The sequence below is a fragment of the Oreochromis niloticus genome, linkage group LG17 (genome assembly GCF_001858045.2).
Source record: "Oreochromis niloticus isolate F11D_XX linkage group LG17, O_niloticus_UMD_NMBU, whole genome shotgun sequence".
Taxonomy (NCBI): Eukaryota; Metazoa; Chordata; class Actinopteri; order Cichliformes; family Cichlidae; genus Oreochromis; species Oreochromis niloticus.
Genome location: NC_031981.2, coordinates 19,633,642 through 19,653,040, shown reverse-complemented (window position 1 = coordinate 19,653,040; position 19,399 = coordinate 19,633,642). Strand labels below are relative to the sequence as shown.

The 19,399-nt window shown below is 40.1% G+C and overlaps 3 protein-coding genes and 5 long non-coding RNA genes across 9 annotated transcripts in view; 4 read left to right on the top strand and 4 right to left on the bottom strand.

The window, feature by feature from the left end:
- The window catches only part of LOC109195176 (uncharacterized), a 28,281-nt gene extending 10,179 nt beyond the window's left edge, over window positions 1-18,102 (bottom strand). The window contains exon 1 of the long non-coding RNA XR_003214447.1: window positions 17,941-18,102. This is a non-coding gene — a long non-coding RNA (uncharacterized LOC109195176). The remainder of the gene's footprint in view (window positions 1-17,940) is intronic.
- The window catches only part of LOC100697428 (tetraspanin-8), a 41,480-nt gene that overhangs the window by 21,823 nt on the left and 258 nt on the right, over window positions 1-19,399 (bottom strand). Inside the window, exon 2 of the mRNA XM_025899433.1 lies at window positions 19,218-19,289. Coding sequence (XP_025755218.1) covers window positions 19,218-19,289 — 72 coding nt within the window. The remainder of the gene's footprint in view (window positions 1-19,217; window positions 19,290-19,399) is intronic.
- LOC109194222 (tetraspanin-8) lies at window positions 489-4,728 on the bottom strand. Its single transcript, XM_003448125.4, has 9 exons — window positions 4,568-4,728; window positions 4,214-4,285; window positions 4,012-4,128; window positions 3,538-3,612; window positions 3,228-3,323; window positions 1,915-2,025; window positions 1,797-1,841; window positions 1,622-1,705; window positions 489-926 (listed from the first exon to the last, which is right to left on the bottom strand). Exons 1-9 carry the CDS (start codon window positions 4,625-4,627, stop codon window positions 804-806), a joined length of 783 nt encoding a protein of 260 aa, XP_003448173.1. The 5' UTR covers window positions 4,628-4,728; the 3' UTR covers window positions 489-803.
- On the top strand, window positions 1,977-4,153 carry LOC109195178 (uncharacterized). Its single transcript, XR_002056880.2, has 3 exons — window positions 1,977-2,112; window positions 3,524-3,622; window positions 4,052-4,153. It is a non-coding gene; the product is annotated as an uncharacterized LOC109195178 (long non-coding RNA).
- On the top strand, window positions 4,891-7,319 carry LOC112842607 (uncharacterized). Its single transcript, XR_003214450.1, has 2 exons — window positions 4,891-5,022; window positions 5,378-7,319. It is a non-coding gene; the product is annotated as an uncharacterized LOC112842607 (long non-coding RNA).
- LOC102081043 (tetraspanin-8) lies at window positions 8,234-12,509 on the bottom strand. Its single transcript, XM_019346826.2, has 9 exons — window positions 12,349-12,509; window positions 11,995-12,066; window positions 11,793-11,909; window positions 11,319-11,393; window positions 11,005-11,100; window positions 9,692-9,802; window positions 9,574-9,618; window positions 9,399-9,482; window positions 8,234-8,670 (listed from the first exon to the last, which is right to left on the bottom strand). The coding sequence occupies exons 1-9, from the start codon at window positions 12,406-12,408 to the stop codon at window positions 8,548-8,550; spliced, it is 783 nt and encodes a 260-aa protein (XP_019202371.1). The 5' UTR covers window positions 12,409-12,509; the 3' UTR covers window positions 8,234-8,547.
- Window positions 9,754-11,934, top strand: LOC109195177 (uncharacterized). Its single transcript, XR_002056879.2, has 3 exons — window positions 9,754-9,889; window positions 11,305-11,403; window positions 11,833-11,934. It is a non-coding gene; the product is annotated as an uncharacterized LOC109195177 (long non-coding RNA).
- LOC112842606 (uncharacterized) lies at window positions 12,025-15,236 on the top strand. Of its 2 annotated transcripts, none has more exons than XR_003214448.1 (3): window positions 12,025-12,156; window positions 13,928-14,901; window positions 14,985-15,236. It is a non-coding gene; the product is annotated as an uncharacterized LOC112842606 (long non-coding RNA). The 2 variants fall into 2 exon arrangements; XR_003214449.1 differs by lacking the exon at window positions 12,025-12,156 and adding an exon at window positions 12,789-12,803.

The following is a 19,399-nucleotide window of genomic DNA, read 5'->3' as shown; positions in this document are numbered from 1 at the left end:
AAAATGTAATGAGAATAAGTTCCTTTTTTTGTGCAACAGAATAAGATTTCACACAGACACAGACTTTCTTTTGTCACCATTTAATCCTGTAAAACCTTTAGATTTACAGTTTACATCAGAAGAATCAAACATGACACAAAGATGACACTAAAAATACAAAAAAATATACAAAAATATTTCCCTTTATAAACATTTTTATAAGTAGCAGCATCAACACAGTTCTCAGTTTTCAAAATATAACTTCACTGTCTTTGTATTATTAAGAAACTTCACATGAGGTAGCAAAGGAATGTGGCTTTTAATTTCATCAAATGTTACCATAGCAAATAGAATTAGTAACAGTAACACTGCATTCTAGAAACATAACAGGTCACATGAGTCAAAGGTATCAGTGAGCAATAATTTGCCTGGGAAGGGTCTCAAGACTGAATAGTAGGTGGCTAATAGCTGGTGTTGTAAGACATCACCTCTGTTTATCTTAGGAAATCTCTAGATTCAGTTATTTTTCCTTTTTAGACATTTTCTCATTGTTAATGTAATGAAAATAAGGATTTCTGATAGAGGTTGAACGTAAAAGTAAAAATTTTTTGACATTTCCATTTCAATTTAAGATTATTAAGTATCGTTTTTCAAGTCGCTTGAAACTGATGATCTCAATTTAGACAACTTCATCATGAAGACATAAGGTACAATGGACATGAACCTCAACCAAATATGTCATTTTCAAATTCAAGAAAACGGACTCAACAGGGCTCCAGAAATCTGTGCACAAGCTAGCAAAAGAAAAAACTCCATCATCATGACTAGTATGGTGGAGGCTTGCACATCTCGTTGTATTTTGGTGGTCTCATGAGGATCATCATGGTGTGGCTGTTGGAGCGATACAGCTGGTAGACCATGATGGAGGAAAGAATCCCACCAAGGAGCTGTTGGGGAACACAGGAAGATGAGTTAGGCATCAGGTGTTCTGCAAGTTAACAAATTTTAATGTTATTAAATTCTTTTTTTACTTTTTGGAATTAAATTTTGTACTAGTTTCCTTTTTGTTCAGAAACAGATGCTGTCATTTTTCAGCATGTCAAAGGTGGGGGAATCAAACTTTGCTGAAAACAATATATATCCATAGTATGGCTTTATCCTTCCCTCACATTGCTTTGGGCCAGATTTAGGTGGTGGACAGATGCCTTGTATTGGACTCTGGAATACTTTGGTGTACACACGAGTATACCTGACAAATTTCTGCTTCTGTAGAGGTATCCACACTTCCTGATGATCATTTAATCAGATGCATTCGATTAGCAGGTCCTGGCTGCTATCTGCCCTATTCAAGCAAGTAAGGGTCTTCTTAGTTTTTCACCATGCTGCATTAAATAGCTTTACAACACATTTGACTCCCAATATCTGACCACAAAAACATCTCTGCCTGATGGTAAAAAAGATGAATTTCTCACCACTGTGGCACAGGATTTAAGGACCTCACAGTCAACAAAAAGTTATAACCCTAATTTTAGATGTGAATAATAAATAGTGACTAACAGTGACTAAAAGGAGAGAATCCAGATTTTAAGTTGTAGATTAGACATTTATGCTACTGAATCCTTGAATAAGTGATAATACTCACAGCTAGAATAGCCAGAGTGAAGCTGACCCCAATGTTGATTTTGTTAGTAAACTGGATGTGGTCCATGATGGTGGGAAAGCAGGTCTGAAAATAGAAGGAAAAATGAAAACTGTTAGTTTCTGTCATGGACAAACAAATGATTTAAGCTTTTTCAAAGTGGTGCTGAGTCGCTCACCTTACTGTAGACGGACTTCTTCTGCCGTGTTAAAATCTGGTAAAGCTGCAAAAATAAAGACGTTACAAACTGTGACACACTGAACAGAAGTGAAGTGAGCGGGTGCGCTGATGCTTACATTTTTTCTGAGAGTCTGACACTTGCCCTCCTTCTCCTCCTCCTGGCTGCACACACAGGAGTCGGGGATGTTCTCCCAGTCTTTGGAGCTGAACAGACCACAGCAGTGAAACTACAAACAGCAGCAGGAGAAGAAAGAAAGAGGAGGGTTACTCATCTCCAGGAGGATGAGACAACAGCTTGTAGCAGACTATAAAAAGTATGTGTGATGGTTTTTTTGTCAAACTTGTTACAAAAACAACAACAACAAATTAGAGAGAATGATAATGTAATCAAATTACTTGTGGACAGTTTACTCGCTCTTATTCTGAAAGCTTGCTTGCTCCTAAACATTAACTGTAAGTGACACACAGAAGTGCAGTGATGGGAAAAAGAAAACACGTCTTCTATCAGTTCCAAGGTTTTACATATCAGGGCTTAAAATGCAATCTAACACAGGGTCTTCATTTATAAAAATTACATCAAAATGCTGGAGTGCTGTGTGAAAAACTAAGAACACCCACCGTTTAGTATCATGCAGCAATAACTGGCAAACATTACTTGTTGCAGTCTTTTCCTATATGTCTCTCACATCGCTGTGGAGGAATTTTGGTCAACTGTTCTGGTTAACTTCATTAACAAGTTCATTGGTGGTTGTGGACACAGCTCTCTGGAGGTCCCACAACACCATTTCAGTCAGGTTGGGGTCTGGACGTTGACTGGACCATTACAGCACCATGGCTCTTTGCTTTTTCAGCCATTCTGTTGTAGACAAGCTGCTGTGCTTGGGATCATTGTTCTGATCATACGCGGACATACGCGGACAGACAGCCTCACATTAGACTCTAGAATACTTTGGTATACAGAGGGGTTCAATGTCGACTCACGGACTGTAAGTTGACCAGATCTTCCTGGCAACTCCTCCTAACTAAAGGCACTTGTTCAATCTTTTTATAATTGTACTGTCATTAACTCTTTATTCCCCATGCAAGCAGTAAGAGTTAAGTTTATTGTCAGACACTCTAACATAGATTTGTTAAATAAATGATGGCACAATGTAATATGTCATGTTTCATAGTTCATCTGAGGTTATTTATTACCTAATATTAAGACCTGCTTAGGGGCAGATTACGGGTATTATGTCCTGATACGCAAAACGTTCGACTTTAAAGGTGTACTTTCATTTTCCCATCACTGTAGCTGAGAAATGTAGCCAACACTCAAGGGCCCTGAATTCACTATTTGAAAAAATAACATCTAAAAAATTAAAATAGAAAAAAATAAGACATTTGAAATAAATACAGAGCCAACCCTGAGGAGGTTAGATAATCTTACCTGTTTCTGAATGTCCTCAGCCATGTTCCTCACATCCTTTCGAGATTTGTCCAGAGGAACAAACTTGCGGAATGTCTCCTCCATTCTGCTTTTGACCTGCAAACATGAAATATTTTATATCATAAATTTACAGGGTAAAAATTTTAATCTAGATAGATCATCATTAAAAAAAAAACATTTGGCATTTCAAGGTAATGAAAAAGTGTCTGTATTAACTGAGTTGACTTTAAAGTACATATTTTAAAAACATTTCTAGTTAAATCAAATCAAATACTTTTATGTACTTGACTCCAAAGCGTCCTGTCCTTACCTGAGGATAAGAGCTGGCAGCAGGGATTCCAGTCATCAGCATCAGCAGACATCCAGTGAACATGAACACTAGGAACTGCAGAGAGGTAAACAAAGACTTTTAATCTGATATCTTTAACCTGGGGGATTACAGAAATTACTTTACCCTGACCAGTTTCACAAACATGTTGAGGCTTCAAAGTGACATTTCAGAAACACATAATTGAAGCAACACTGTTACATCATCATTATTATGGTTTTCTAAGGAAGAAAAACAAGACAGTGCTGGTCAGTTGGACAGTGCTAACACTGATAGAGTCCTCTAAGTATTTTTCACAGCAGCTCATTTTAGAGCATTCGGAGCTAAATGGCTTCATTTAGGTTGATGAACGATTTCTTTTCAGCAGATTGTTTTTTTCTTTATTAAGTCAATGAGATTGCTGGCAGCTAAATGACTAAACTTTCATTCTGAGGTTATGCAGATCTTTGTGCTCACCATGATCAGGGCCACTTTGCTCTCCTTGTGGGCTCCGTAGGCTCCCAGCACAGCGATCATCATGGTGATGACACCAACAATGTGGAGAATGAAGAGTTGGGTGGTGCGACCCTCCAGCTGTGGACAGAAGTGTCATAAAAAGGTTAGTGGGCTTTGTCTGTTTGTCCCCATGTGTTACATTTATGTTTGAATGTGTCCTCACGTTGTGTCCTCCTCGAATGCTCATGAAGAACTGGCACCACAGAGCGAGGAGGATGACCACTCCACCAACAATCTGAACAAACACAAACAGTCTGGTTAGAGCTGCTGCATCCTTTAAACACAACCAGGACATGACATGACTGCACAACAACAAACTCTGAAAGTAAGAACAAACATGTTGAATTTATGTTGCTTTATTTTACTATTCTAAGCTTTGGTTTCATTTAAATGTAAAAAAGGAGGCAAATGTGGTTGTTTTTGACTGCTGAGTCAGCCTGCTGACTGGTTGAAGTCTTTACTGAGATTCTGGATTAAAGTCTGCGATCATCATTTGCTGAATAATCTCTTTACTCACCATGAAGAATATGTTGAAGACGGTGAAGATGCGTTTGAGGCAGATGTTGATCTGAGCCATGTTTGCAGCTGGAAAATGCAGTTAAAATAACAGTACTGTTCCCAAAGTCCAGACGAGCTCCGACTGCAGCAAAGTGAAGTGAGAGGAGAGCAGAGTGAGCTGCTTTTAAGGATTTCAGGGCTCCGCTGGGCGGGACGTCCAGTATGTTAGAGGTGGAAACTTCTGTGGAATGCTTGATTAGGAAGGGGAGGTTCAACACAGGGTCTCCCTCCTTCCAGTAAATCCAGCGGAAACAATTGTTGCTGTGAGCAGGGAGGGAAGCTGTTCTCAGGCTGCGAAGAGTGGAGGAGAGGGCGGTGTTATGCCCCGTTTAAAACAATCCAGATGTGGAGACACGATTCCTTTCAGTTTCATGAGAATCTGTCGTCAGCAGGAGGAGAGACAACTTACTGAAAGTCAGTTTATTCCTCTACAGCTCAAATTAATTTTTACTGCATCTGCACACAATGTACTCAGAGTTCTTTAAATAATGAGATATATTATAGGAGTATTATACTTATACACAGCGATGTAGGTTACATACTTTTTATGTTATATCATCACATTTCTGCAGTGATTTCAAATGTAATGCAGTATGAGTACTGCACTCAAATACAGATTACATCGACTTTAACTTCCCCCCTTATTACTTTTATAGTTACTTCTTACTAAATAATACTTTTTGTTTTATGAAGTAGGTTTTGTAGTTTTTTGTGTCTTTGTAGTTTTTTGTCCACATCACACTTGATTCTTTTATTGATTCCTAATCAGTTTTCATTGTGGAATAATTCGACCCACAAAGACTTTGAGCGTCCACAGAGCACTTTTAATCCTCCGAGTGTGAACGAGCTGTCAGACCGAGCAATTCAATGCAAACACTACCCTCCAATGAGTCCCACGTCACTGTTTTGCAGAAAATCTGTAATTTGGGAGAAAATACCCGAAAAAATGTGTCATTATTGCCTCGTTAAACATGGAAAAAATTCAAGTATTCCTGTAATGTCCCGTCTTTGAGCACGCACAAATACAAAAAAATTAATTATCTGTAGATTATTGTCAGGGGTCCTAGGTCTGGGGACCCAGAGCTCATGTGTCATTTTTGGGTTTAAGGAAAATTATTAGTTTACTGGTCTTTCTGGATCACTTATGGCTGTTTGTTGGTGTGATCTGCTATTGGTCCCGCGTTTCCCTGTGCACGTGTGTGTGTGTGTGTGTGTGTGTGTGTGTGTGATGTGGTGTGTGAGTTTTGCTGCCACACCAGGCCTGGAGAGTCACCTGCCTTTGAGTCAGACACACCTGAGGATAATCACTCACCTGTTGCTGATCTGCCTAATCAAGGAGTCCTACTTAAGAGAAGTGGAGTGGTAGTTGGTGTGGGATCATTACACTAACACAGTTACTGCTCCAGCTCAGATGGCTGTGTTTTCAGTTGTTTCCTGTTGGAATAGAAGCGTTTTTGTCGGTCGGTGGATGGGGCTGTACTCACTGTGGAATCTCTTGTTTCCAGGTGGATTGCGGAAACGTGTGGAGGGAGCAGCACACTGTTGTACACATGCACCAAGGAGGACAAAACATCACCACGTATCAAGGAGAAGAATCGCAGCACGGGGACTGGGAATCCACGCACTGTGGATTGTTGGCACTGCTTCATAGTTTCTTTTCATTGTAAATAAACACACTTTTTCCATTCAGAAAATTATGCATTTGGGTCGTCCTTCAATCATCCTTGACAATTGTCTAATCAAAGATCATTTCATCTGAGCAGATTTGCAAACCAACACACCTGTGCTCACACGGCATAGTTGGTAACCTGACCCAATTTTGGCCCTCGGTCTTATGTTTCACATCGCTGCTCTCAGACTAGCACAATGTTTGATGTAAAACCAATTCATCTAACTGAGGATATTAGTGTTGCAGAGTATAGCGTGGTGGAAATGAATGGAGAGAATCCTCCACTAAACTTTTGGATTGGCATTACTTTTGATTTTTTTTTTTTTTTTAATATTAATGGCATGCTTTGGTGTTTTTAGTGTCTTGTGTGAGGTGTGGGCCACACCCATGTGGGAGTGGAGATTCTACTCTAGTCCAGCTGCCAGCTATTTGGAGTTGAGTACAGGGAGCAGCTGATTGGGAAGGATTGGAGCCCTTCTCTATTAAGGGGAGAGGAAGTAGGAAGGGGGGAGGTTGTTGTTTTGTTAGTAGGACCCTGTTGCAGCAGGGTAGGGCCTTGGAGACTCCAGGATGAAGAGTGCACATTTTAGAGCAAAGGATTTTTAACCTCGCCTGGTTTTGCTTTTAAAATAATCTGGTGATGCTGGAGGGAGGACTCGTTTTAATTAGGATTCGTGTGGATCTGCTGGGATAAAAACACTGGATTGGAGGCTCTCTATAACAAGCAGCCAAGATATGTTTTTGGCTGCTTGTTCTTCCGAGTGACCACCTTTTCCCTGTCTGTAAACAGGCTGGCAACCCTGACTGCAGTGGCTTTGGGCCTTGGATTCCAGAGCGGAGTTGGGCCTTGAGCCAGTAGTTTGACTCAGAGGGAAAAAAAATAAATCTTGTGTACCCCGTGCAGTGTGAGTGTGGTGGTTTCTTACTGGTCATTATTAGAGCTTAACGCCTTCTTGTACGGAGGCCGTTTTGGGCCATACGTAACATTAGCATAGTTTACTTTGTAGAGCCCAGTAGATGCCCGATGAATCACAGATATCTACCATTTTAAGAGGATAATAAACATAATTTTAAGGATCCTGTATGCTCTGTGTAATATGGATAACTGGAATAACTGTAGCATCAGAGCAGAAGGTACCTTCATCTGACATTGCTGATCCCGATAAGTATGAAGACGCCGTGACTGAGGGGACAGGTAGAAAATATTCTTCAGAGTTGAACCGTTTAAATAATTTATGTGTAGTGTAAAATATAAACACGCAGAGAAGACAGAGAAGAGACGTGATAGTCTAAATCACATCAAGACATTCAGAGTACATCCGCAGGATGGGAGGTAGCCTAATTTATTTCAGCCTATCAAGACAAACAATTTATGCTATGCATCAAAAACTATTATGTAATAGAACTGTTTAAAATTAAATCCTCCGCACAAGACAAGTTAGCTTAGCATTTTTACATGGTTAGTGGTTTAGATTGTTACACTCCAATTTTTCCATTAAAACAAGACAGACTGAGGATGCCTCTCACTGAGTGCTGCCGTGACCTTTCTTTACAAACCAATTACTAAGAATACAACAACTTCCTTTTTTAAACAAACATCAGTGAAACAGAACAAGATTTTAGACCAACACAGATTTTCTTTTGTTATCTTTTAATCCTGTAAGACATTTACATTTACAGTTTGCAGCAGAAGGATTAAATATGGCACAAAGAAGACTCCAAACATACAAAAAATACAAAAATATTTTCCTTTATAAACATTTTTACAAGCAGCTGCATCAGCACAGCGCTCAGTTTTCAAACTACAAGTTTAAAATTCTGAGCTACTAGCAAGCGTCACGTGACGTAACAAGGGAATGTGGCTGTTCTTTTATCCAGTGTTACCATGACAACAGAATCAGTTACATTAATGAACGATCTGAAATTGTCATGTTGACATTGTTCCTGGATCAGCAGTACTAATTTGATTCCAGGTTTGCAAGTTCCAACATTGCAAGTAACCAAATCAAATTATAGTGATGTCATCACTGTCACTTGTGGCGTTGCTTTTTTAATCATTTTAGGGACTTTTAGGAGATACACCTGTGGTATCACTTAGAAGTTCCTGCGCCACTATCGTTCTCGAGTTATGGCATTCACAAACTTGAGTGTCCACACTGTCTGCCCGCCCAGCAGGGTTAGGACAATACCCGATCAGCCTTTTATGACTGAGGGCTAACAACAGGCAGTGCACCATGGTAGCTAAAGAAAAGAAGTCCATTGTATTTTGACTAACACGCTGGGGCGTTGTGCAGCTCCTTGTATTTTGGTGGCATCATGGAGATCATGATGGTGGGTCTGTTGGGGTAATACAGCTGGTGGATCATAATGGAGGACAGAATCATGCCGAGTAGCTGTAGGAGAACACAGGAAGTTGAGTTAAACATCCGGTTGTCTTCGAGTTTCTGTTTTTTAAAGTGAACCAGTATTAGTAACTAATGAGCTGCTACATGTTTACCTAGAAGATGTTTTGGGGGGTTTTTTGACTGAAGAAGATTTGAGTAATAATTTAATTTTTGTTCTGCAATAGATACCAGACCTTTCTAACTTTGAACATGGAGAATTCAGACTTTGTTGGCACATATTTACCCACAATATTATTCTATATATGGACTTTATAAGCGCTATATAAATACAGGCCATTTACCATTTTTTTGAATGTTAGGTGCCTGAATCACCACCCCCTTCACCACCATGCTGATGGTTAATATAAGGGTTTTTTTCCAATGTGACGCTTTCCATTATGACCAGAAATTTCCATTTTAGTCCCAAAGTATCGTCTTTCTCAAATTGTAAAGTCATGAACTTTATTATTTAAGTTGTTAACAGGCATCTGTAGAATTTGACTGTAGTTTGTGGGATTTTTGAACTTCCATCCACTCCTAGTAAAATCATTTCCTTGTGTTTAAACACACCTGATTGTCCCAAAACAGTAAACTGCTTTTATAGAGGTGCTCACACTTTCTGATGATCAGCCCTGCATTTGATTGGCAGCAGAGGCTGTTACCTGCCCTGACAGAGAATGCAGATTGTACAATATAGAGTGGACATTTACACTATTGAATCCTTGAATAATACTCACAGCTAGAATAGCCACAGTGAAGCTGACCACAAGTATGATGTTGTAATCAAACTGGATGTAGTCCATGATGGTGGGAAAGCAGGTCTGAAAGTAGAAGGAAAAATGAAAACTGTTAGTTTCTGTCATGGACAAACAAATGATTTAAGCTTTTTCAAAGTGGTGCTGAGTCGCTCACCTTACTGTAGACGGACTTCCTCTGCCGTGTTAAAATCTGGTAAAGCTGCAAAAATAAAGACGTTACAAACTGTGACACACTGAACAGAAGTGAAGTGAGCGGGTGCGCTGATGCTTACATTTTTTCTGAGAGTCTGACACTTGCCCTCCTTCTCCTCCTCCTGGCTGCACACACAGGAGTCGGGGATGTTCTCCCAGTCTTTGGAGCTGAACAGACCACAGCAGTGAAACTACAAACAGCAGCAGGAGAAGAAAGAAAGAGGAGGGTTACTCATCTCCAGGAGGATGAGACAACAGCTTGTAGCAGACTATAAAAAGTATGTGTGATGGGTTTTTTGTCCAACTTGTTAAAAAAAAAATAACAACAAATTAGAGAGAATGATAATGTAATCAAACTACTTGTGGACAGTTTACTCGCTCTTATTCTGAAAGCTTGCTTGCTCCTAAACATTAACTGTAAGTGACACACAGAAGTGCAGTGATGGGAAAAAGAAAACACGTCTTCTATCAGTTCCAAGGTTTTACATATAAGGGCTTAAAATGCAATCTAACGCAGGGTCTTCATTTATAAAAATTACATCAAAATGCTGGAGTGCTGTGTGAAAAACTAAGAACACCCATCGTTTAGTATCATGCAGCAATAACTGGCAAACATTACTTGTTGCAGTCTTTTCCTATATGTCTCTCACATCGCGGTGAAGGAATTTTGGTCAACTGTTCTGGTTAACTTCATTAACAAGTTCATTGGTGGTTGTGGACACAGCTCTCTGGAGGTCCCACAACACCATTTCAGTCAGGTTGGGGTCTGGACGTTGACTGGACCATTACAGCACCATGGCTCTTTGCTTTTTCAGCCATTCTGTTGTAGACAAGCTGCTGTGCTTGGGATCATTGTTCTGATCATACTCGGACATACGTGGACAGACAGCCTCACATTAGACTCTAGAATACTTTGGTATACAGAGGGGTTCAATGTCGACTCACGGACTGTAAGTTGACCAGATCTTCCTGGCAACTCCTCCTAACTAAAGGCACTTGTTCAATCTTTTTATAATTGTACTGTCATTAACTCTTTATTCCCCATGCAAGCAGTAAGAGTTAAGTTTATTGTCAGACACTCTAACATAGATTTGTTAAATAAATGATGGCACAATGTAATATGTCATGTTTCATAGTTCATCTGAGGTTATTTATTACCTAATATTAAGACCTGCTTAGGGGCAGATTACGGGTATTATGTCCTGATACGCAAAACGTTCGACTTTAAAGGTGTACTTTCATTTTCCCATCACTGTAGCTGAGAAATGTAGCCAACACTCAAGGGCCCTGAATTCACTATTTGAAAAAATAACATCTAAAAAATTAAAATAGAAAAAAATAAGACATTTGAAATAAATACAGAGCCAACCCTGAGGAGGTTAGATAATCTTACCTGTTTCTGAATGTCCTCAGCCATGTTCCTCACATCCTTTCGAGATTTGTCCAGAGGAACAAACTTGCGGAATGTCTCCTCCATTCTGCTTTTGACCTGCAAACATGAAATATTTTATATCATAAATTTACAGGGTAAAAATTTTAATCTAGATAGATCATCATTAAAAAAAAAAAAAACATTTGGCATTTCAAGGTAATGAAAAAGTGTCTGTATTAACTGAGTTGACTTTAAAGTACATATTTTAAAAACATTTCTAGTTAAATCAAATCAAATACTTTTATGTACTTGACTCCAAAGCGTCCTGTCCTTACCTGAGGATAAGAGCTGGCAGCAGGGATTCCAGTCATCAGCATCAGCAGACATCCAGTGAACATGAACACTAGGAACTGCAGAGAGGTAAACAAAGACTTTTAATCTGATATCTTTAACCTGGGGGATTACAGAAATTACTTTACCCTGACCAGTTTCACAAACATGTTGAGGCTTCAAAGTGACATTTCAGAAACACATAATTGAAGCAACACTGTTACATCATCATTATTATGGTTTTCTAAGGAAGAAAAACAAGACAGTGCTGGTCAGTTGGACAGTGCTAACACTGATAGAGTCCTCTAAGTATTTTTCACAGCAGCTCATTTTAGAGCATTCGGAGCTAAATGGCTTCATTTAGGTTGATGAACGATTTCTTTTCAGCAGATTGTTTTTTTCTTTATTAAGTCAATGAGATTGCTGGCAGCTAAATGACTAAACTTTCATTCTGAGGTTATGCAGATCTTTGCGCTCACCATGATCAGGGCCACTTTGCTCTCCTTGTGGGCTCCGTAGGCTCCCAGCACAGCGATCATCATGGTGATGACACCAACAATGTGGAGAATGAAGAGTTGGGTGGTGCGACCCTCCAGCTGTGGACAGAAGTGTCATAAAAAGGTTAGTGGGCTTTGTCTGTTTGTCCCCATGTGTTACATTTATGTTTGAATGTGTCCTCACGTTGTGTCCTCCTCGAATGCTCATGAAGAACTGGCACCACAGAGCGAGGAGGATGACCACTCCACCAACAATCTGAACAAACACAAACAGTCTGGTTAGAGCTGCTGCATCCTTTAAACACAACCAGGACATGACATGACTGCACAACAACAAACTCTGAAAGTAAGAACAAACATGTTGTGTTTATGTTGCTTTATTTTACTCTTCTAAGCTTTGGTTTCATTTAAATGTAAAAAAGGAGGCAAATGTGGTTGTTTTTGACTGCTGAGTCGGCCTGCTGACTGGTTGAAGTCTTTACTGAGATTCTGGATTAAAGTCTGCGATCATCATTTGCTGAATAATCTCTTTACTCACCATGAAGAATATGTTGAAGACGGTGAAGATGCGTTTGAGGCAGATGTTGATCTGAGCCATGTTTGCAGCTGGAAAATGCAGTTAAAATAACAGTACTGTTCCCAAAGTCCAGACGAGCTCCGACTGCAGCAAAGTGAAGTGAGAGGAGAGCAGAGTGAGCTGCTTTTAAGGATTTCAGGGCTCCGCTGGGCGGGACGTCCAGTATGTTAGAGGTGGAAACTTCTGTGGAATGCTTGATTAGGAAGGGGAGGTTCAACACAGGGTCTCCCTCCTTCCAGTAAATCCAGCGGAAACAGTTGTTGCTGTGAGCAGGGAGGGAAGCTGTTCTCAGGCTGCGAAGAGTGGAGGAGAGGGCGGTGTTATGCCCCGTTTAAAACAATCCAGATGTGGAGATACGATTCCTTTCAGTTTCATGAGAATCTGTCGTCAGCAGGAGGAGAGACAACTTACTGAAAGTCAGTTTATTCCTCTACAGCTCAAATTAATTTTTACTGCATCTGCACACAATGTACTCAGAGTTCTTTAAATAATGAGATATATTATAGGAGTATTATACTTATACACAGCGATGTAGGTTACATACTTTTTATGTTATATCATCACATTTCTGCAGTGATTTCAAATGTAATGCAGTATGAGTACTGCACTCAAATACAGATTACATCGACTTTAACTTCCCCCCTTATTACTTTTATAGTTACTTCTTACTAAATAATACTTTTTGTTTTATGAAGTAGGTTTTGTAGTTTTTTGTGTCTTTGTAGTTTTTGTGTCCACATCACACTTGATTCTTTTATTGATTCCTAATCAGTTTTCATTGTGTAATAATTCGACCCACAAAGACTTTGAGCGTCCACAGAGCACTTTTAATCCTCCGAGTGTGAACGAGCTGTCAGACAGAGCAAAGCAATGCAAACACTACCCTCCAATGAGTCCCACGTCACTGTTTTACAGAAAATCTGTAATTTGGGAAAAAATACCCGAAAAACTGTGTCATTATTGCCGCGTTAAACATGGATAAAATTCAAGTATTCCTGTAATGTCCCGTCTTTGAGCACGCACAAATACAAAAAAATTAATTATCTGTAGATTATTGTCAGGGGTCCTAGGTCTGGGGACCCAGAGCTCATGTGTCATTTTTGGGTTTAAGGAAAATTATTAGTTTACTGGTCTTTCTGGATCACTTATGGCTGTTTGTTGGTGTGATCTGCTATTGGTCCCGCGTTTCCCTGTGCACGTGTTTGAGTGTGTGTGTGTGTGTTTGAGTGTGTGTGTGTGTGTGTGTGTGTGTGTGTGTGTGTGATGTGGTGTGTGAGTTTTGCTGCCACACCAGGCCTGGAGAGTCACCTGCCTTTGAGTCAGACACACCTGAGGATAATCACTCACCTGTTGCTGATCTGCCTAATCAAGGAGTCCTACTTAAGAGAAGTGGAGTGGTAGTTGGTGTGGGATCATTACACTAACACAGTTACTGCTCCAGCTCAGATGGCTGTGTTTTCAGTTGTTTCCTGTTGGAATAGAAGCGTTTTTGTCGGTCGGTGGATGGGGCTGTACTCACTGTGGCATCTCTTGTTTCCAGGTGGATTGCGGAAACGTGTGGAGGGAGCAGCACACTGTTGTACACATGCACCAAGGAGGACAAAACATCACCACGTATCAAGGAGAAGAATCACAGCACGGGGACTGGGAATCCACGCACTGTGGATTGTTGGCACTGCTTCATAGTTTCTTTTCATTGTAAATAAACACACTTTTTCCATTCAGAAAATTATGCATTTGGGTCGTCCTTCAATCATCCTTGACAATTGTCTAATCAAAGATCATTTCATCTGAGCAGATTTGCAAACCAACACACCTGTGCTCACACGGCATAGTTGGTAACCTGACCCAATTTTGGCCCTCGGTCTTATGTTTCACATCGCTGCTCTCAGACTAGCACAATGTTTGATGTAAAACCAATTCATCTAACTGAGGATATTAGTGTTGCAGAGTATAGCGTGGTGGAAATGAATGGAGAGAATCCTCCACTAAACTTTTGGATTGGCATTACTTTTGATTTTTTTTTTTTTTTTTAATATTAATGGCATGCTTTAGTGTTTTTAGTGTCTTGTGTGAGGTGTGGGCCACACCCATGTGGGAGTGGAGATTCTACTCTAGTCCAGCTGCCAGCTATTTGGAGTTGAGTACAGGGAGCAGCTGATTGGGAAGGATTGGAGCCCTTCTCTATAAAGGGGAGAGGAAGTAGGAAGGGGGGAGGTTGTTGTTTTGTTAGTAGGACACTGTTGCAGCAGGGAAGCCTTGGAGACTCCAGGATGAAGAGTGCACATTTTAACCTCGCCTGGTTTTGCTTTTAAAATAATCTGATGATGCTGGAGGGAGGACTTGTTTTAATTAGGATTCGTGTGGATCTGCTGGGATAAAAACACTGGATTGGAGGCTCTCTGTGTCCATGGAAAGGAAACTGGCCAAGATTTAGAGAAGTTTCAGCTTGAGAGTGGAAGCCCCAGGATCTGGTGTGGAGACCCATCCTTGAACAACGCCAGGCCTGAAAATGTGGGTGGAAAGCCTTTCTGAGGAAGATATGTTTTTGGCTGCTTGTTCTTCCGAGTGTCCACCTTTTCCCTGTCTGTAAACAGGCTGGCAACCCTGACTGCAGTGGCTTTGGGCCTTGGATTCCAGAGCGGAGTTGTGCCTTGAGCCAGTAGTTTGACTCAGAGGGAAAAAAAATAAATCTTGTGTACCCCGTGCAGTGTGAGTGTGGTGGTTTCTTACTGGTCATTATTAGAGCTTAACACCTTCTTGTACAGAGGCCGTTTTGGGCCATACGTAACATTAGCATAGTTTATTTTGTAGAGCCCTGTAGATGCCCGATGAATCACAGATATCTACCATTTTAAGAGGATAATAAACATAATTTTAAGGATCCTGTATGCTCTGTGTAATATGGATAACTGGAATAACTGTAGCATCAGAGCAGAAGGTACCTTCATCTGACATTGCTGATCCCGTGACTGAGGGAACAGGTAGAAAATATTCTTCAGAGTTGAGCCGTTTAAATAATTTATGTGTAGTGTAAAATATAAACACGCAGAGAAGACAGAGAAGAGACGTGATAGTCTAAATCACATCAAGACATTCAGAGTACATCCGCAGGATGGGAGGTAGCCTAATTTATTTCAGCCTATCAAGACAAACAGTTTATGCTATGCATCAAAAACTATTATGTAATAGAACTGTTTAAAATTAAATTGAATTAAATCCTCCACTGTGGAAAAAGTAGGCGGGGTTTGTGTTTATGCATGGGCGGGGCATAAACCCATACCCAGGCTGGTGGCTATAAATTGCTAATCCTAGCCATCACATGCAAAGTTTTAAGGCGTGTGTCACCCGCCTGTCATGGGGACACAAACGTCAATAGAAGAGTAGTAAATTTAGGTCAGAGTAATATCACGTTCTTTTACCAGTTTTAATTTCACTTTGATATAAAGTGAGTAAATATTTCTTTGTATTTTATATAGATAAATTACTGTACATACTTGAAATTTCACACTGAATTTCTGTTAGTGCAGGTGGGCTGCAGTAATATCTATACACACAACCAGGGGGCCCCAGCCAGCACTTTGTGCCCCGTAAACACAAATTCCTAGAAGAGCCCCACACAAGACAAGTTAGCTTAGTATTTTTACATGGTTAGTGGTTTAGATTGTTACACTCCAATTTTTCCATTAAAACAAGACAGACTGAGGATGCCTCTCACTGAGTGCTGCCGTGACCTTTCTTTACAAACCAATTACTAAGACTACAACAACTTCCTTTTTTAAACAAACATCAGTGAAACAGAACAAGATTTTAGACCAACACAGATTTTCTTTTATCTTTTAATCCTGTAAGACATTTACATTTACAGTTTGCAGCAGAAGGATTAAATATGGCACAAAGAAGACTCCAAACATACAAAAAATACAAAAATATTTTCCTTTATAAACATTTTTACAAGCAGCTGCATCAGCACAGCGCTCAGTTTTCAAACTACAAGCTTAAAATTCTCTGAGCTACTAGCAAGCGTCACGTGACGTAACAAGGGAATGTGGCTGTTCTTTTATCCAATGTTACCATGACAACAGAATCAGTTACAATAATGAACAATCTGAAATTGTGATGTTGACATTGTTCCTGGATCAGCAGTACTAATTTGATTCCAGGTTTGCAAGTTCCAACATTGCATGTAACCAAATCAAATTATAGTGATGTCATCACTGTCACTTGTGGCGTTGCTTTTTTAATCATTTTAGGGACTTTTAGTAAATACACCTGTGGTATCACTTAGAAGTTCCTGCGCCACTATCGTTCTCGAGTTATGGCATTCACAAACTTGAGTGTCCACACCGTCTGCCCGCCCAGCAGGGTTAGGACAATACCCAATCAGCCTTTTATGACTGAGGGCTAACAACAGGCAGTGCACCATGGTAGCTAAAGAAAAGAAGTCCATTGTATTTTGACTAACACGCTGGGGCGTTGTGCAGCTCCTTGTATTTTGGTGGCATCATGGAGATCATGATGGTGGGTCTGTTGGGGTAATACAGCTGGTGGATCATAATGGAGGACAGAATCATGCCGAGTAGCTGTAGGAGAACACAGGAAGTTGAGTTAAACATCCGGTTGTCTTCGAGTTTCTGTTTTTAAAGTGAACCAATATTAGTAACTAATGAGCTGCTACATGTTTACCTAGAAGATGTTTTGTTTTTTTGACTGAAGATTTGAGTAATTTAATTTTTGTTCTGCAATAGATACCAGACCTTTCTAACTTTGAACATTGAGAATTCAGACTTTGTTGGCACATATTTACCCACAATATTATTCTATATATGGACTTTTTGAATGTTAGGTGCCTGAATCACCACCCCCTTCACCAACATGCTGATGGTTAATATAAGGTTTTTTTCCAATGTGACGCTTTCCATTATGACCAGAAATTTCCATTTTAGTCCCAAAGTATCGTCTTTCTCAAATTGTAAAGTCATGAACTTTATTATTTAAGTTGTTAACAGGCATCTGTAGAATTTGACTGTAGTTTGTGGGATTTTTGAACTTCCATCCACTCCTAGTAAAATCATTTCCTTGTGTTTAAACACACCTGATTGTCCCAAAACAGTAAACTGCTTTTAGAGGTGCTCACACTTTCTGATGATCAGCCCTGCATTTGATTGGCAGCAGAGGCTGTTACCTGCCCTGACAGAGAATGCAGATTGTACAATATAGAGTGGACATTTACACTATTGAATCCTTGAATAATACTCACAGCTAGAATAGCCACAGTGAAGCTGACCACAAGTATGATGTTGTAATCAAACTGGATGTAGTCCATGATGGTGGGAAAGCAGGTCTGAAAATAGAAGGAAAAATAAAAACTGTCAGGTTCTGATATAAACTGATGAATGATTTAAGCTTTTTCAAAGTGGTGCTGGGTCACTCACCTTAGTGTAGACGGACTTTCTCTGCAGTATGAAAGTCTGGAAAAGTTACAGAAATAAAGACGTTACAAACTGTGACACACTGAACAGAAGTGAAGCGAGCGGGTGTGTCGATACTCACGTTGTTTTCGACAGTCTGACACTTGCCCTCCTTCTCCTCCTCCTGGCTGCACACACAGGAGTCGGGGATGTTCTCCCAGTCGTTGTAGCTGAACAGACCACAGCAGTGAAACTACAAACAGCAGCAGGAGAAGACAGAAAGAGGAGGGTTACTCATCTTCAGGAGGATGAGACAGAAGAACACAGAGGAGTTCATGGTCCACTCAGTGACTGTGGTATTATGTTAATTCACACCTGACCAACAAACTGCCAAAGCTTCTGCTTTTATAGAGGTGCTCACACTTATTAATGATTAACTAATCAAGTGCATTTGAAACAATAAGGACTTAGTTTACTTTTATACACTTTGACTTAGTTCTTCTTATATAAATAATGGCACCATATGGTGTAATATGTCTTGTTTGACATCTCATCTGAGGTTATTTTTAAGTGATTATAAAACCCGCTAAGGACCACATTGCATTTTTTAAACAGAGGATACTTTCTTTTTTCCATGACTGCAGCTTTTGGTTAAACATTTAATGCAATATCTTACCTGTTTCTGAATGTCCTCGGTCATGTTCCTCACGTATGTCGAGGATTTGTCCAGAGGCACAAACTCGCTGAATGTCTCCACTCCGATGCCTCTGAGCTGCAAATATAGACATTATGTTTACATTGATTAGATTTACATAGTAAAACTTTTAAAAAGCACCTTAAGGGTTCAGGTAATGAAAAAAAAAAGTGTTTATATGTGTTGATGATTATAATAATGTAAAAAAAAAAGCATGTTTATAAGTCTGTCTTCATGTTAAATGATTCGACTCCACAGCAGCACATCCTGGCCTTTACCTGAGGACGTATGATGGCGGCTTGGATTCCAGTTATTAACATCAGCCAACATCCAATGACCGTGTACACCAGGGACTGCAGAGACATGCAGGGATACTTTTTATCTAATATCTTTAACCTGTGGCGTTTAGTAGAAATCTGAGTGATGGAATCATAACTTTTACAGCATTCTGAACTAAACGGCTTCATTCATTCATATTGAATCATTTCTTTTCTTAAATTTACTGAGTGGTAAATGTGCTCACCATGATCAGGGCCACTTTGCTCTCCTTGTGGGCTCCGTAGGCTCCCAGCACGGTGATCATCACCGTGACGCAGCCCACAATGAAGAGAATGAAGAGTTTGGTGGTGCGACCCTCCAGCTGTAGACAGAAGTGTCACGAAAAGGTTAGTGGGCTTTGTCTGTTTGTCCCCACGTGTTACATTTATGTTTGAATGTGTCCTCACGTTGTGTCCTCCTCGAATGTTCATGAAGAACTGGCACCACAGAGCGAGGACGATGGCCACTGCACCAACAACCTGAACAAACAGAAACAGTCTGGTTAGAGCTGCTGCATCCTTTAAACACAACCAGGACATGGAATGACTGCACAGCCACACATGTGGACGAGCGCAACAACAAACTCTGA

What these genes read in the sequence shown, in the direction of transcription:
- LOC109194222 (XM_003448125.4), bottom strand. Translation starts at nt 4,627, where the DNA reads ATGGCTCAGATCAACATCTGCCTCAAACGCATCTTCACCGTCTTCAAC. An exon ending in TCTTCAACATATTCTTCATG is followed by an intron (nt 4,286 to 4,567) that starts GTGAGTAAAGAG and finishes GTGTTTGTTCAG; the next exon opens with ATTGTTGGTGGAGTGGTCAT. An exon ending in GTCAGACTCTCAGAAAAAAT is followed by an intron (nt 1,842 to 1,914) that starts GTAAGCATCAGC and finishes TTATTTTTGCAG; the next exon opens with CTTTACCAGATTTTAACACG.
- LOC102081043 (XM_019346826.2), bottom strand. Translation starts at nt 12,408, where the DNA reads ATGGCTCAGATCAACATCTGCCTCAAACGCATCTTCACCGTCTTCAAC. An exon ending in CTGAGGACATTCAGAAACAG is followed by an intron (nt 9,803 to 11,004) that starts GTAAGATTATCT and finishes TGCTGTTTGTAG; the next exon opens with TTTCACTGCTGTGGTCTGTT. An exon ending in GGAAGTCCGTCTACAGTAAG is followed by an intron (nt 9,483 to 9,573) that starts GTGAGCGACTCA and finishes TTCTACTTTCAG; the next exon opens with ACCTGCTTTCCCACCATCAT.